The sequence below is a fragment of the Thermobia domestica genome, chromosome 11 (genome assembly GCF_964235325.1).
Source record: "Thermobia domestica chromosome 11, izTheDome1.hap1.1, whole genome shotgun sequence".
Taxonomy (NCBI): domain Eukaryota; kingdom Metazoa; phylum Arthropoda; class Insecta; order Zygentoma; family Lepismatidae; genus Thermobia; species Thermobia domestica.
Window position 1 is genome coordinate 261,805,704 of NC_137464.1, and position 19,030 is coordinate 261,824,733.

At 34.8% G+C, this 19,030-nt stretch overlaps 1 protein-coding gene across 2 annotated transcripts in view; it reads left to right on the plus strand.

The window, feature by feature from the left end:
• The window catches only part of LOC145665011 (uncharacterized), a 54,481-nt gene extending 37,734 nt beyond the window's left edge, over positions 1–16,747 (plus strand). For both annotated transcript variants that reach the window (XM_081732204.1, XM_081732203.1), the window contains exons 11-14: positions 3,448–3,560; positions 6,109–6,276; positions 12,832–12,924; positions 15,719–16,747. In XM_081732204.1, coding sequence (XP_081588330.1) covers positions 3,448–3,560; positions 6,109–6,276; positions 12,832–12,924; positions 15,719–15,859 — 515 coding nt within the window. In that variant the 3' untranslated portion in view covers positions 15,860–16,747. The remainder of the gene's footprint in view (positions 1–3,447; positions 3,561–6,108; positions 6,277–12,831; positions 12,925–15,718) is intronic.
• The last annotated feature ends 2,283 nt before the right edge of the window (positions 16,748–19,030 follow it).

Consider the following 19,030-nt stretch of genomic DNA (forward strand, 5'->3'; position numbering starts at 1 on the left):
TAAAATACTTTTATGAAATGCATTGTGTAAACAGATACGCATATTCTTAATCGTCTCCAACCCCAATGATTGCCAAACCTCTTAAGAAAATATAAGCCACATCATCATCAATATCGAATTTTTTATTATTTTTATTTATTTATTTTTTACGAACATCATCGTGGAAAATTTTATTATTATTTTTTGTGTTGATGTATGCGCAAAAGTCGAAGTTGTTAATTTCACCTTTTTAATGACAGCCCTATATGGGAAAAAAGAAAACAAAACACGCAACGTTTCATTAAAACTGGATACATTTTACGGAAAGTTACCGTGAAACAGATGGACACAAAACCCATATCGTTTCAGTTCCTTTACACTTTCATCATCGGTAAATGTTCCAGGAAATATAATGAGAATTATCTAATCTAATATAAATAAAATAAAGAGTTTGTTTGTCTGTGTGCAGCTTGGGGACCAGACGAGTGGAGCGAGTTACCAATTTGGGTCTGGGTATAGTGATGGGTAAATTCCCGGGAAGATATTTTTCGGGAATATTCCCAGGGAAGATTCCCGGGAAGATTCCCAAAATGGGAATTTATCCGGGAATTTATGTATAATCAGAAAGAAAATTGCATTCTATTACTATATTATGATTTCAAAGTGGAATTAATTTTTATATCACAACATATTATTACTGTTGTCCACAGAGGATTCTTTAAAATGTATATTCTAAACGGTACTATGTTACTTTATTAAGGCTTTATTGTATTTAGAGAGTACGCATAAGTGTATATTTACTTACAATATGTTCTATCAATTAAATATGTGTGAAAAAAATATATAGTAAGTCCTAATACTTTTAAACCGCTTAACAGTTTAAATTTAAATGTAAGCGGATTTGCTAAACTTGACTCTACTACTGATATTATAAACACATTAAATTTATAAATGTTATAGACCAATTAGATTGGGTAAATGCCAGAAGATACATGTCTCACCAATTGTGTAGTGGAAATGGAAAAGGCTGAAAGTGCCAACAAATAAAAAATCGATTTTTTGGATGGAATGTGTTGTAAACGACATCGCCAATAACTTAGAGAAGGTCCAAAGTGCCAGAAAAATTCCTACTAGTTTCTAGAGCATTCGCAAGGAGCAGCACCTTAAAGGATAAAGTACAGTTTTAGGAAGTTTTTATTGAATACTGGAAATTTTACTTTGTGGCACTTTCAGCCTTTTCCATTTCCATTACACAATTTATCAACATTTGCACATACATATTTATGTTCACAAAATTTGCAAGATACTTACTTATCTTTATATTTTAGTACGTAACCCTGCCATACACGACCTTTCATTCTACCTATTTCTCGAAATTCACATGTAGTACGTTAATTCACATGTAAGAGAAGTCCGAGTACCTTCAGAAATTAGAGTCAGAGATAGTGATTGGTAAATTCCCGGGAGAATATTTTTCGGGAATATTCCCGATAATTTATGTACAATCACAAAGAAAATTGCTTTCTATTACTATATTAAGATTTCAAAGTTAAATTCGTTTTTATATCACAGTATGTTATTACTGTTGTCCCCAGAGAAATCTTTAAAATGTATATTTTCAACGATGTTAGGTTATTTTATTAATATTCTATTATATTTAGAGTGTACGCATAAATGGATATTTATTTACAATAGGGTCCTATGAAAGTAAATATATTTCAAAGATGGTATAGTAAGTCCACATACTTTTAAACCGATAAACAGTTTAAATTTACATGTAAGTGGCTTTTCTAAACTTGACTCTACTACTGATATTATGAACATTTTAAATTTTTAAATGTTATAAACAATTTTGTCAACATTTGCGTATAAATATGTATGTTCACAATATTTGCAAGATACTTTCTTACTTTTGTAATTTTGCAAGATACATTATCACACACGACCTTTCTTCCTGCCCATTTCGCGAAATTTCGTGCGTTAATTCACATGTAAGAGAAGTCCGAGTACCTATTCAGAAATTCGAGTCAGAGAGAGGAAGCAGACCGACTTCTATTACTAACGGTGGTTGAGGGTTTGTTAATAGTACCTCATCTCTATTTCTACATAAGTTTACTTAATTCCAAATTACTTTACAAAATGGTTTCTTTTCATTTGTAAATTAGTACTTTGCTAATTTTGGCTATTGTTTAGCATTGGGGGCCAGCTTTTGCACCTACTTTTTTGCGATATTCTATTCCGATGTGGTTGGTTTATGATTTCATACGTTAAATTACGTTACCAACATTAAATTCAGACAACATTGCAGAGCGAGCGTTAGCGAGTGAAGATGGGTTAGAGCCCCGCATGGCACGTTGTTTTATATCTTCGTTACCAACAATTCACTTTCTTTTCTCACAGAAATCACTTCCACTTACCTTTACGGTTTGTATAAATCCCCTACTACCCTAAAAAATTGTGTTCGATACTTTCGTCACTACTTGAACATCACTATCAACTCATTTCTTCCGTAAATCATCCTACTATTTGCTAGTTTTGGCCCCCAATATAAACAATTAGCGTACTTTTTAGTGCAAATTCAAATGAAATTTTAAAAATCATATTAGTTATATAAAGTACAGTCAAAGAATTTTAAATTTTTAACCTCCAAGTTCTTTAAAACCTAGAAGTAAATAATAATATATAAAAATAAAGTAGTCATATGGTTCTTATAATTTGGAAGATAAAGTAAACAGTTTGAAATAAATTCCTTCCCGGGAATTTATAGGTTAGGGAAAAAACCCGGGAATATTCCCATTTTTAAATTCCTTCCCACCGGGAATATTCCCACTGCCCATCACTATCTGGGTACCATGGTTCGGACCCCAGAACAAAACGAAGCGTTTTTTTAAAATTCGAACCAGGGGGTCTAAGGGGGTGGGAACGTTTACCGGGACATGTAAAAGTAGTAGAAAATGACCGATATTAGTGTCGAATTCAAAGTTTGCGGTCGCTGAGATCAATGGTGAAATTCTGATAGTATTAACTTCCAAAATTTACCCCATTTGGCTGCGGGCCGGGGGTCACCGGGGGGGGGGGATACCGAGACATAAAAATAATCCATAGTTTTTGCGGTCGCTGAGATCAATGGTGACACTTCCATTAGCGATGACTTTCAAATTCAGCTACCATTGTATGCGGGCCGGGAATCACCTGCGTTGGGAGGAGGGTACGGAGACACGTCAAAATAATCCATAATGACCGATATTAGTGTCAAATCTATAGTTTTTGCGGTCGCTGAGATGAATGGTGATACTCTCACAGGCGTTGACTTCAAATACAGCCCCCATGCGAAGAATGGGTATTTCAGCTAGTTCAATATGATTTCAACGTTTTCATTAATTAATTTGCAGTGTTATGATTTTAGTTTGCATATGTGTAAATATTTTTAAAATTAATATCTTACGCAATGATTTGTTGTTTTTACAGGTGGCAGTATCATTTCAACTCCAAACACTGAAAATTATCATTGGCGATCATACATTAATGTCTTCGGTGTCTCATTACCAATAGGTGATAAAAATGCACGAAATGCCATTTGGGTAAGAATTTTATGCTTTACTTTAACAAAAGAAATAATACCACAATTATTGTAGTTTGTAATCGTAATTTCAACCCTACACATCAAGATTAAGAAAGACAGAATATAATCCGAATCACCGCTCGAATCTTATCTAAAACGCTAACCATTTTTTAAAGTATATATACAAAAAAAAAAAAAGTAAAATCGAATTATTGTTACGGACTCTGTTTAAATCAATTATTAAACCCTTGTCCGTGATTGCATTTTTAGTTTGTCACTTTTAAAATGGCCTACAAAAACCAATAAAAATCTTTAAATACCAGGCACGACCAGAAAATAAGTGTACTAGTTTTTTGTGGGTTTCAAAAAATTATTTAAAACAAAACTTTCACATGCTTACATCAATACATATGTGAACCATTTTTCCATGTAGTCGTCATCCCTCTCAGTGCAGTTAGTGAGACTATTTATTTTTTTATATATATACTTTGGTCAAAGAAGTCTGCCACCACCTCTTTTGCCCAATTCTTCATCTCCACCTTCACTTCCTCGTCAGTTGAAATTTTTTCCTACTCACATGCATCTTCAGGAAGATGAACAGGTGATAGTCTGAAGGCGGTAGGTCAGAAGAATGCATATATCAGTCAAAATCGACGGTCTTCCACTCCTTTGCTCATCGCGCATATCAGTAGGACCGTTTTTAAATTGACGACACCATTTAAGCACACTCGTACGATTCATCACTCCTTCGCCATAAACTGGTTTGATCTCGTTAAAAACTTCAGACGAATATTTTCCCTTCACAACAATATAACGGATAACGCTGCGAATCTCGCACTTGGCGACAGATTTTGTCGACATCTTTCACGGGAGATGTTACTGTGGCCATTGTTTCGGACGTACTAACGCGTGATTGGGCTCGCTGGAAAGGGTAGGAATTGATCTACACGGCAGTATGACCAACATAGCAATAACAAATTCCCTCTGCCCACGAGGGCCCTAGTACACTATTTCGTAGACGTGCCCCGTATTTCAAAGGTCAAATTGTAATTATTTAATAAATTCTTTATCTGTAAAAGAAAAGAAAAAAACGCTGCTATGTAATTTTGTCTTTCAATTTGTTTCCAGGTACTAGAGTTATCTACCGTGCACAAGTCATTGTGTAAGTTAATGTATTCACAAATATGATTAAAAAAGAAAGTATATTTGTAGGTACAGGTACTTACGATTTCACACGAGTACATTAATAGTACTTCGCTTTTCTAAGTCGCGAGTAGTTGCAACAAAAATCTATTTAAAAAAATCAAATCAACACTTGAGAGCGAATCTAAAGTTTCTATGTCTACTGTTAACTATTCTAAATAGCTTTTATGTCATCTGCATACAGTAATATTTTTAAATATTTTATTTTTTCCCGGGTAAGTCATTTATAAGTCATTTTTTCCCGGGTAAGTTATAGTGAGAAAAAAGGAGTCCTAAAGAAAACCATTTCCTTCCCTACTTGACGATCACTAGATGATACATTGCCACTTTTTTTTTTACCTAAAAAGTTCTATTTGATAAATATGTTTTTAAACTATCTAGCGTATGGTAATGATAGTCGTATATTAGATAACTTATTGAAGAGTAATTTATGATCAGTGGTGTTGAAATCTATTGATATATTCATATATATATATATATATATATATATATATATATATATATATATATATATATATATATATATATATAGCATCAACTTATACGTAAATTGCTTTTTATGCAACGTATGTGAAGTCAGTAAAACCACTAAGATTAGTTACAATCGATCTGCCTTTATAGAGTTGAGTTGATTTTGAGTTTAACGTCCCTTTCAGCAGCGAGGCTATATGAGACGGGACCTACTGATTAACGTGAAATCCAAACCACATGAAACAAACCCTGGTCTCCCACACCAAAGGCGAGTACGCTAACCGCTTAGAGACGAAGGAATCCATCGCCTTTGTGGAATCCATGTTAAGCTTCAGTTAAAATATATTTTATATTGAAATATAGCTAAATGTTCATGTATAATTAATTCAAAAATTTTATAAACTACATTCACTAAACTTATAGGCCTATAGTTTTAAATGTTTTCACGATTATCTGATTTGTAAATCGGCATGACATATACTTGTTTTCATTTCGAAGTGACTACTCTAATTTTTAATGAAATATTAAGAATGTTTGATAAGTTTGTTGCTACATCATTACAACAGGCTTTTTATATAGTACTTAATACTATCGGGTCCAGGGGTACTCCCTTTATTTTTTTTTATGATTGTTTGAATGACATCAGTTTCACGATATTTGGAATACAGGTCATTTTAACAATTTTTTGGACTTGGTGATTTTAATAACATTATATTACGAGACTTATTTAGGCCGTATGTTTAATACTTGAGTGAATTTTGAGTCCTTATACACTTATGATTCAATTAGTTTTGGCACTGTTTGTATGAATATTTACATTTTTTAAACCAAAATTTTGCACCTAAAATTCCTAGCTCTAGTTGTGATGCGTGTACTTTCGATTATGTTTGCAGCCAGGAGACAGCCCTGGAGAGTGCTGGGCTTTCAAAGGCTCTGAAGGTCGATTGCGAATCCAGTTGGCGGGCGAAGTTCTTATCAGTGGTTTCACCATCGAACACATTCCCCGGAGGCTGTCTTTCACTGGGGAAGTGGATTCAGCCCCAAGCAATTTCTCAGTCTACGTAAGTATGACACACACACACATTTGAAAAAGTTTTTTTTTTTTTTTCATTTATATATTATCTACAAATAGAAGGTAATTACATGATTGATTATAGAAATGATTACACAGTGAACGCATTAAACTTAATATCTCATATATGTATTATGAATTTTATGTCATTATCACCGCATTTACTATTTCTGTTTGATGTTTGAATTTTTAGAGGCAGCGTAGTCTTGGGGTTAGAGCGTCCGCGTGGTTCCGGGTTCGATTCCCAGCCGGTGCTTCTCCAATTTTCAGCGTCCACCCAGCGTCGTGAGGCAAACTGGGGAGTCACGTGAATAAAAGACATGACGGCTATTATGTGTAGAAAGCTCCTGATACGCCAGTTAATGACAGTGAAGCAGCGCGCTGACCACGTGCTCATCGATAGGTTGGACGTAGTTCAGCCGGTCGCTGACAGGTGGCGTTGGAGCTGCTGAGGCCCTCAAATGGGCTGTTGCGCCAAGTGGTTTGGTTCGATATTCCAATTTCCTTTTATATTGACACCTTGACATACGAGCGTCATTTCTTTCGAGTAATTCAAGTTGAGAGAGAAAAATATTCGCTAAAAACGCATCAAATAATCCGAACAACGGGCGTGATAATATCTGTTTGTGTGCGAAAAGTTTTCTTATAACCATGACCAATTTTAATTCTCTATTATATATATTTTTTTTTTCACTTAACATTTTATTAGCGAGCCCTCCCCGCTGGTCTAGTGGCTACAGCGTGTGCCTTGGGTACACGTAGTCTCGGATTCGATCCCCGACAAAAATTAATTTTACTATCATTCATTTTCTTTAATCATCAATGCCCTTGTGGTTCTCCTTCTTCTAAGTTACAGGTTCGGAAACAAGACGGTGTGCCCTCAGAAGAAAGTGTCTAAATTGGATGTAGCTAACGAATTTGATAGATATCGTAGACAGTTACACTAATCTAAATACCAATGAAAGGTATTCAGACTTGAATGAATCTTACATCCAATGTATTTTCGTACATCTAATGTTACCTGTAGATTCCGGAGGAGATTGGTTTACAGATACATCATTTTTATCTCTTTAAACTTTCTGGCAATAAATTCCTTTCACAAAATATAGAAACTAAAAGAATGAATAATTGTAGTTTATATCTTTAGATTATCATTTGTGGTTTAAAATTACACAAAATTATTTTCTAAATTATTTAGTAGTCTTGTTTTAAGACAATACACTATATATTCCACATATTTTCTTCTTTTTTTTTTAAACTCAATTACAAATATTTTTCAAAGATTATTTAAATCTCCCAGAAAATCAATTTATAGTATTCTACGTGCAGATAAAGAATACCATCGCATATTACGAGAGACGTAATAAACAAAATGGAATATGAATTTCATTGTACATAAACACAAGATAATTAACAAACACGTACACATTGATATAATGTCAGTAAATAAAAAATAAAATTAAATCAGCCAACATTGAAAAGCTGAAATAAAAATGAACATTAAGAAATTAATTCATGACATATTACTCTGTAAACGGATCGGTAGAGACGGTCCGTTACACCCTTTAGCATAAAGGACATAATCATGGGATATTAAGCTCAAACATTTCATTTTTTTTCTTTTTATCAGCAGGTGCCAATACCTTCAATCGCAACAATATTCTACATACAATTTCTCTCTTTTTAAAAAAGGTAAAAATACTACATATCTGGTGAGTTTCTGCTTTTGTTTTATAGAATCACCGATATTATTTATATGGTGTTACTGGTTGAAGAGGGTATTCAGATATTAGTTCATACAACAATATCGGACTCGTCAGTTTAAAACATATACATAAACATATATACAACTATTACACATGGATTATTCTAAACTCACTAATGTACGTTTAATTTTAGGCACACGAATTATTTTGAATATGTTCTTGTACAGAGTACCAGCATTATTCTATTAAATACCTTTTAATTTTGATACTACAGCTGTTTACAGAGACCTGGTTATTTTTTTAGATGAAAGCAGATTGTATAATAGAATACCTTTATGAGTGACACGTTTATTAAAGATGCTTGTGCAAGTAAATATATATATTTGCTTCATACGTAGTAACTGTGAATGTCTTTGTTGACAATAAATTCACTACTATTTTTTTCTTTTATGTTAATGTTTCAAATAAATACATAGAGGGAAGAGACATTATTTCAAACTGTTTAAAAATGTTTCTACAGGGGAAGTTCCGTTCTGCTCTGCTAGTATCCTTATCACTTTTTTCTGTACTTTAAACACGACAAGACTTTTAAGTGTACTTTCCCAGAACACCAAGCCATATTTCATTATAGAATAAAAATTTGAGTAAAATACACATTAACTATTTTTACTTTAATTTCATCTCTTTCACATCTAATTACATAACAGTTTCCTTAACTTAGTTCTTATATGTTTTACATGATGTTGCCAGTTGAATTTATTAGATATTTTTACTCCGAGAAAGATGACAGTTTTTATATATTTAATTGTTTTAGTGCCTATTCTTATTATTGTATTGATTTAATTATTTTTAACATTACGAAATTTTAAACATCATCATTTAATTTGTATTAATAATTAGCTCATTTTTATTCATTGAACTTGAAAGTTGGTTCATTGGCAGTTGGCAATTTAAAGCTAATTCGTTTTTATCTTTCCCACTGACTATTATAATTGTATCATCGCCATATAAAGTCATACATGAAATGTTAACATTTTCAGAAATATAATTTATATAAAGAAAGAGAAATGGCTCCAGTATTGATCTGTGAGGTACTCCACAATTAATAACTTTTTCACTTAATATACATTTTTTTTTAATTTTTAATTTTTATTGTTGTTAATTACAAAGATGTCAGTTACTTGCCTCCGATTTTTAAACTATGATTCAAACCATTTATATGCTACGCCTCTAATGCCACAGCAACAAAGTTTCTCGCTGCACTCCACGATGCCACTGACTGCAACCGAGGTTTGTAGTATTCTTGTTTCTTTCCTAAGACAATTTTTGGTTGCTTTCCGTTCAATTATTACGTGAACTAATGATTCTATTGTAATACTATGACTGCAAACTTATCGTTTTCAATTACCATTGGAGCGACTACCAGTGTAGAAGCAAAACTCCTGGTCCGACTTAAAAATTCCGACACTTTAGGTTGAAAACCTAGAATTTCAAGCAACTTCGCTATCTTTACATTTTTTTCATATCCGCATTCATAACAAAGTTGCCCTATAATAAAAGGACTTTTGTTACACCCTGTATGTGTTCTTTCTCGTTTTCTACTGTTTACATGTCGACATTAACCTAGCTACTTCTTGTGTTTAAACATCTAATATGGAAGACGAATGATTTACGAACATTTAATTGTCTCTAAGTTTTCTGTTTGTTTCATTATATTCCCGGTTGTGGCTCGAAAGCTGTCACCATATAAACTAATCTGACGGGTGAATGGTATTCCTGAATGAGGCCACTAAAGCGGTAGGTGAGAGGTAGATGACCAATTTCTTTCTCCTGTGGTTAACTAGAAACATGGAAACTGAAAAGAAGAATGGATTGAAATTAGGAATCCAACGTACACAAAGACTAAGTAAATATGGGTTCGTTACATAAATAGTCACTTCTATACGCTAATTACACACACACACACACACACACACACACACACATAATTAACCCTTTGGGGATCTTTTGGTACATTTTGTACCATGCGCGTTTTTCATGGTACATTGCATTATTTCTCTTCTATTTGACCTTTTTCGTCCGGGTGTTTTTTTGTTTTTAAAGTCCAGAGACATTGTAGAAGACATTACGTATGGTTTCAGACCGCCCTGCGTCCAGACATAGGAGGTGATGACGTCATAATTTTGAAATATAAATTTTCCCTTATGAAGCCTATGTTCATTATTTTTTGGCGGGCTTATTTTTTCACGTAGAAGACTGAAATTTTGCACAAACATTCAGTTCACCGAGTAGTATTTATCAGATTTTTTTCAGATTTGTGAGTTGAAACAGGGGGGGAACCAGAGGGGCAAAGGGGTGAAAAAAGGGATATTTTTACCCCAAAAATCCCGTTTTTCAGGATTTTCCCGCCTCACATACATGATGGGGACACGTGAGTCATACCGTCTGAAAGGCAGTGCCATTCTGAAGAGAATGACGATCGAAGCATTACCCTAGGGTAATTAGGGACGTCTCAGAGATTTTTTGAAAAATATACTTCTATATAGGGAAAAATGGGACATGGTCGGTATATATATATATATATATTTTTTTTTTTTTGGCGGGCTTACTTTTGCACCTAGAAGATTGAAATTGTGCACAAACATTCAGCCCACCTACTAGTATTTATCAGATTTTTTTCAGATCTCTGCATTAAAACAGGGAGGGTCCAGAGGGGGGAAAATTGAAAAAAGGGATTTTTAGACCAAAAAATCCCGTTTTTCACGATTTTCCCGCCTCACATACATGATGGAAACACGTGAGTCATAACGTCTGAAAGGCAATTCCATTCTGAAGAGAGTGACGGTCGAATTATTCTAGGGTAATTAGGGACGTCTCAGTGAATTTTTTTCAAAATATACTTCTGTATAGAGAAACATGGGGTATTTTCTGAATTTTTTTTGGCGGGCTTATTTTTGCACCTAAAAGATTGAAATTGTGCACAAACATTCAGTCCACCGAGTATTATTTAACAGATTTTTTTCAGATTTCTGCGTTAAAACAGGGGGGTCCAGAGGGGCTAAAAGTTGAAAAAAGGGAAATTTAGACCAAAAAATCCCGTTTTCGGGAATTTCCCGCCTTAGATACATGATGGAGACATGTAAATGGTACCGCCTGAAAGGCAGTTCTAAGCTGAAGAGAATATGGGCGACACATGACCCTAGGTTAATTAGGGATGTCTCAGGAAATTTTTTTCCCTGAGATCATAGTGTTTTGTGGTAATTTGGAACATTGTGGGAATTCTTGATAAAATTTCTCCCACCCTTACTATTCAAGATAGAAACTTGAAATTTGGCACACACATTCAGTATGTGGGAATTCTTGATAAAATTTCTCCCGCCCTTACTATTCAAGATAGAAACTTGAAATTTGGCACACACATTCAGTATACCAAGTACTATTTATCAGATTTTTTTAGATGGTTACGTTCACACAGGGGAAGGCCAGGAAGGAGGGGGGGGCAAAGTTCGAGAAAAAAATTCCCTCCGAAATTTTCACTTTGACATTTTTTCCCGCTTCTGGTATATGGTATGAGCATGCAAGTGGTACCATTTGAAAGCCAGCTCTATTCTGAAGAGAATGAGGTATGAATCATGATCCTAGGATACATAGTGACGATGCAGTAGCTGCTTGACTGAAAGTCTAAAAAATAGCCCAGAAAGCCAGCATCCCAAAAGGGTTAAAAGTTTTGTTCAGAGGACCCCAGAGTATACATTCGATGTATTTTGTTACACAGAATCCAACTTTGGAAACCCCAGGACGGTTGACTGTCTCAATTCTTTTTTATTGGCGAAAAAATTCACAAATTTTGGATGAGGAGACGACACGATTTTTGCCCATAAACAAAACTGACACGGTCAATTGTCCTAGGGTTTCGATTGGATTCTGTGTAACAAAATACATCGAATCTATAAACTGGGGACAGCTAAACAGAACTTTCTTTCTTTTCTTTTTTTTCCATAGGGGGCCGCGGTGGCTCAGTGGTAGAGCGTTCACCTCTGGTGCTTGGGGTTCCGGGTTCGATCCCAGCCCTCGCCAAGTAAACTTTGTGGTGGACAAACACCGTCTGCGTGGGTTTTCTCGCGGTTCTCCCGTTTCCTCCCACTTTCTTCATTCCACCATTTCATTCATTACTCATCATTACCGTCTCCTTTAGCCTAACCGCCATAACCGTGGGACGTAAAACTCAAAGATTTCATTTTTTCTTTCTTTTTTAACATAGCTGTATTACACGTGTCTTCATTATCCAAAATCGATTAAGTTTTTCGCCCATAAAAAGGAATTGACACGGTCATCAATCGTCCAGGGATTTTGCAATTTGGATTGTGTGTGACAAATTACATCGAATTCGTACCATGGGATCCCCTGAACAATTTTTTTCTCTTTTTTTCTATGGCTGTGTTAAGTGTATCCTCCCTATACAAATTCCTAATTTTCTCGCCCATAAAAAGGAATTGACACAGTCCTGGGGTTTTGAATTTTGGATTCTGTGGAATAAAATATATCGAATTCATACCTTGGGGTCCGCTGCACAGAACTTTTTTTGTGTGTGTGTGTGTGTGTGACTGGTTATTAGCCGTATCTCAAGAGAAAATTTACCTACCAATACTGAATATTATAATTGGATGAGATTCTCTGTCTCTCAAAATGAGAAACAGGATTAGTAAATAATCAAATTTTGAAGTATGTATGAATGAATGTTTTTTATGTTACCGCATACTACATGTCGTCCTCGCATACCATTTATTTTCTATCTAGGTTAAATGAAACGACATAAGTTGTTTATTTTCCTTTTTCAGGGTCTTTCACATGAGAACGACGATACTGGATTACTTTTAGGGAATTACTACTACGACGACAAAGGAAATCCATGGCAGTTCTTTGAAATACAAGTAAGTATTTTGTATATTCCATGGAAACTATTATTATTATTAAAATTCTTTTTACAGAATTCAGTGGTTCAAATACATTTAACATTTTAAGTTTGGTGGCGGGAAACAATGCAGTAAATACTGCTTTCCATTTCAAGAATAACATATTTTCGGTAAATGCAACCTGAAATTTGTACAATGAAAGAAAAACCAGAAACAAATGAACAAACAAACGAAAAAACTATATTTCTAAACATAATTAGAATGTTGACTTCACTTAAAGGTGCATAAAATTATCTATAAAAGTATTCTGAACTGAAGAGCAAGTTCCTAATCTCATTCAGTACATAAGGAGCCTGCCTACTCGTAGGCTTAGGATTATATTTCTGTGCTTTCTGCATCTATGGCCATGTTAGCCCTCAGGTATGAGGGATGACGTCCCTCGGCGATCACACTACCCAAAAAATTGGAGAGGAAGAAATGAGGAAGGAAGATTATATTAGTTACCATCCCGGCATTTGTCTGGTGTGAATGAGGAAATCCTGGGAAAACACCACTCAGCATAGCTGGCCTGAAAAACTTACTTTTTTCTAATGTTTTCACCAGGAATCGAACACAAGACCGCTCGCATCAAAAATGTTAGCCTTAACGACTACGCTACGTGGGACCACGCCTGCCTACTTCTGTAGCTACGTCTTGAAACAAGAGAGAATCACTACATTCGCCTACTCTGAGAGGACTAACGAAATTTACAAATTATTGATCTGACTTCTTTCGTTCTCAACATGTTATTTTTCGCCTATGTTTACAAGGCAACGGGTGCGTTTGTTTTCGAAGAGTTAGATAAATTGCAATCACTGTATCTTCTTACATAAATAATAATACTCGAGTTACATTCTTTAAATATTGACTCTATATTACATTCTTGCATCATATTTTATAATATGTACCAGGGATGAAGACGATCTCGAGTGCCGTATAAAAATAACGTAAAGATTTTAACAAAACACAGCTTAACTGATTATCAAGATGTTGGATTACCTTTAGCCTGTAATGCAGCTTGTTCGTCGAGGAACTCAATCATAAATCATTTCTAAGATGAATAGTTAACTATTCTTCACGCGGTGCAGCATTCAGTTGGGTCAGCGCAGGAGAAGAATATTTGCACTTAACTCGCTGCTTAAGAAATTGCAATCGTGGCACGTTAGGCTTTAAAAAATTTCCTTTCATTTCATTTTAAAAAGTTGCATAACATTCAAGTTGGGGAATTCAGTAGGTCAGAATAGGTATTGGAGTTCATCTTGATATTCCTCAAACGACACCTGAATAGTTCTGCTTGTGTTTTGGCACATTGTGACGTTGAAGACTGCATTGTTGTTAGAGTGTAACAAATGTACCATAAGAACGCAGTTATTGAATCGCCTAGAGTTAGGATTATCCTATTCAACCCAAAATACGAAAATGGGGGATAAACTTCCACATAGTTAACTCGCTACTTAACGAAGCATATAATAAGAAACAGAATCACTATATGCCTAATTTTACCATTTAAATATGACAATATGTCCGCAAAACACTAACATAGCAAAGCTCGGCTGAAAGAACCGTAAGCATAGAAGCAGAAGGAACGGAACAAGAAACTTACGAAAGAGAGATTATCATGCTAAGATAGCCAACCTCTTTATTCCTCACTGAGCACTGTTACCAATATCAAGAGAGATCAAATTATTACCAACACAAAATTACTATATTAGAAATATTGCTTGAAGGTAAGTTGGGTGGAACAGACATTCTTTGTTTAAGAGAATACTGAAAAAAAAAAAAATATTTATTGTAGATGCCAAACTTTAGATTAATGACTTTCTACGAAATGGAAAATATAAACAGAGTGGGTCTTGTAAATACAGAAGCAAAAAATTGTAAAACACTTTGAATCATGCACAACTGAATTATCTACGTTTAATACAGCAATTATATTTGTGTACAGAACTCCCGATAGCAATCTTAATATATTTCTTAAAAGTTTAGAAATTATGTTGAAATATTTTCAGAACAAGAAGAAGAAGAAAAAAAAAAAAAAACAATGGCGTCGATACGAGATATAGACTTTGTAAATAATAGTATAAATTATCAAGTGCTAAGCTTGTTAGGGATCTTTAATTTAGAAGCTAGGCTTAATACATCGACACGGAAACTACAAAGTCATTCATTCACCAGATACTGTTGCAAGAAAGTAAATTATGTGGAGTTTAAGTCTTGGAAACAGGATTCTAGATTTATATTGTGCTAAGGCCTTTCTATTTCAAGTGTCGATACGAGTTTTCTCGTACTTCCCTGTAAAGAGGAGGGCCAAGTTGCTGCGGCCGAGATATTTCAGTAGTTGAATGTAGACAGGGTTGCCACATTGACAGGCTTCGCTGTGCACTGTCTTTTTTTTGCCATCCTAAGCATCCTACGATCTTCACTCCAAGACCAAATGACTCTATGACAAATTAGCAAGACAGCCGAGGCCATTTATTTCTTTCCTCAAAGCAAAGGGAAGGTTTCCTCCATATGAGGCTGGCGGAAGTGGTGTTTCACATATTTTGCGAGGGCATACTTGAAACAGAAAGGATCTAGTGTTCATAATTTCAATTTATTCTATTCCCACGTTACTTTCATCTTCATGTCTTGAAAATGTTCCCAGTGAAAATTCTATTTGTGACTAATAAATTCGGAATATAGCAAAAAGCAAAGTGAGTAGTTAAACCTAATTGTGAATGAAAATGACAATTTTCTGTTTCATTATCCATTAACAAGGCTACTTTATTTACAGTATAATAGCAACCTCCCGTACAACATCGTTGAGCTGAGAATCCTCAACAATCATGGCAACGAACAATATACGTGTTTGTACAGATTTCGTGTGCATGGACATCTACACAGAACCAATGCATCCACGGTTATTCATCACTGACGTTGTTTCTACTCTAATAGCTTTGATGGAAGAATGTGAAGTTATAATATACAGAGTGGCCCAAAAGTAGGTATACAGCCCTGTGTTGTTTAAATACGTCATTTTACTTTATTTAAATAATGAATTTATTTCCTTCGATCTGTTCCGAGTTTAACGTAAAAGTGAAAATATAATAGAAAAAAATAATAAGGAAACTAAGTCAATACCTGTATGGATAATAAGAAGTAAATGATTTAAAATGTCATGCACTGATCAGTACGGGATTGTATACTTACTTTTGGATCACCCTGTATAAGTTATATTACCGTATATGATGTTTAATAATGAAACATTACATATGATAATATGATGTTTGTAATGTGTTGTTATTAAGTCTTTGTGTTTTATAAAAAGGAATATTTCACATAATTTATGTATTTGACTTCTAATAAACGAAACTTAACCAAGTTCAAGTTGATGCAGATTTGTGGAACAAGGAATGAAGCTCTCATGGTTCTTAGAGCAAAAATGTCAATCCTTACTTCTTTTTATGATGATACCTCTGTATGTCCCCTCGCCTCACATGCTTTCTATTTTTATTTTGTTCTTGTTCAAGAACCACATTCGTAGTTTTATATATATTAAATGTCGCAGCCATTAACCATGTCGACTATCACATTATAAATTATTAAAAATATAAAACTGTATTAAACAAAATTGATATGCATTATAATTGTCATGGTCACAACCGAAGTTGCAAACCAAAATGGCGCAGGCATATTGCCCGAGATCGCTATTGTTCAACTATTTGTTATACAGCTAATTTGTTGTAAAAATGAATATTAGTAACGTCAGAATTGTCCATACTTATTAAAATTTGTATCATACATAACAACTCTTGTATGGAAATAAAAATTTTATTAAACTTGAGTTCGAGACAGTTCTTCCTATCCCGACTCCATTTTGCCTCAAACCCATTTTTATTTTGAGAAAATTAACAATGATCGTATGAGTTGGCGTAGTTCTATGTAACAATGTGTTACACATCTTTTACTGCTAATTATATTGACAAGTATATAGTTTGGGCTAGCAATCAGGTGAATTTCACAATATTCGGCGTTTCGAGAACTAACGCCTTTATCATCATCATCCGAGTACAATGTGAGAGAACCAAGAAATTCAAGACAAGGCCATTAGCTCACAATTATGGCCATGATTTTTTTTTTTGGGGGGGGGATAGTTAGGTCATATTGTTCATTAATTATCTGCTGGGCCGAAAGACGATTACAGGTGAATGTTATTCACAATTGATTCCAAACGTTAGAAAGGCAATCAAGGAGAAAAGCAGAAGGATGCTACACAGGAAAGTGCTGCTGCTGCAGAACAATGCTTCTGCTCACCGAAGTCACCTCACCGCCGCCATTGCTGATACCGGGTTTGAAATACTTGAGCATCCTCCCTATTCTCCAGATCTCGCCCCCAAGTGACTCACTTGTATCTCAAACTTAAATAGCACCTGCGAGGGACAAAGTTTGCCAACGATGAACATGTTATGTAGGCTGTCGAAGAATGACTTCTAGCAATCGTACTTAGAACATAGGTGGATGAAGCGCATTACAGTGACAGCGAGTGTTGAACACCCTCGTATATTGTGAAGTGTTTTCGAAGTTCAAGACTATATACACAAAGGCTATTTCGCAAGTCACGGCAACTGTGCTCCAAGCAATGGAAATCCAGTATATATATTTGAAAGCCACAGAAAGGTGCGGTTTTCAATATCACCAGACTGTATTATCTGTACAGGGGACAAATTAAATATACATTTCATTGCTCGATCAGACTTTGATACAAATTGATAGAAAGTACAAATATCTAACACTCTTTAAATAGTCCCCCACGGCGTTCACACATCTTAGCCTACAATGGTGAAGGCCTTAATAGGTGGTACACATTGACAGATACACACCCAACATTATTCAACGCCTTTTTCCTTGTAGGCAAAGATGTGTGAACGTCATGGAGGATATTTAAAGGGTGTTAGCTATTTGTACTTTGTGTTCATTTGTATTAAAGCCTGATTGAGCAGTGGATAATTATATTTGTCTCCTGTACAGACACACTATCTGTTTGTGACATTGAAAAGCAAGCACCTTCTGTGGTCTCCAAACGCATACGCTAGGTTTCCATTGCACCAGTGTCTTAGTAACTGTAGCAGTTGTCGTTACTTATGAAATGACACTCATACACATCTGTCTGTCTATATCTCTGCATATATACAGGGTGTCTGAAATGGGATTGATGGTTTTTAAAAGTATGTGGTTTTAATATGGTAAGAGATAAATACAAAACATGCATTGTGAATGAAACCTCAAAAAGTAACCAGCAACATCACAATCTCCTTTAGCCCAGCCGGGGGAAACATGGGACGTAAATCTCAGATATTTCATTTCATCAGTATCTACCGTATCTCCGGAGTGATTTGAGCATTTTGGGAAAAGTAATATTTTGAACCCTTTGTAAATGTTCCTATTTATTCAAAATATATATCATATAGTCATATCAAGTTGTTTTAAGGAATTTTTGAAGAATTTGTTTTTCTGAGTTCACCTGGTATCCGAAGGGTTAGCACGTGTATTTCGAGTAAGCATGGCTCCAGGTTCTCGGTGAAAGCATAGCACATACGATACTGATGGAGCAGTGTAAGGAAACGAAGGAGCTCTCGAATTAAGATAGAAAATTATAGCGTGGGAAGTCACAAATAATGATACAGTACAACATGAAAAGGGCCACTTCCCAACTATCTTTCTCACGTACCTACTTCTCTTTAAACTTGAGTTATGTCAAATCTTAGCAATTGCTTAAAAAGAAAATGAAAATTCACAACTTTACGAAAAAATCAGACCCAATGAATTTCCTGCTCCCATACATCCGAGGCTTACGTAACTGAGCTGGTCCAGAATGGATTATTTTACTTTTTGTGTCTTACATGAGCTACAGTAAGTTTCTTTCATTGTTCTATATGAATTGGCCATGTTTTCCCCATTGTTTTACGAGGCACTTCTTCACATCAACGACTACTCATATTCTGACAAAATGCCATGTGGGACATTTATAAAAAGAATTTGCAACAATATTCCGCAATATGAGTTCCTCTTAACGTCTCCTTCGTTTTCAGTAATATGTATTATCTGT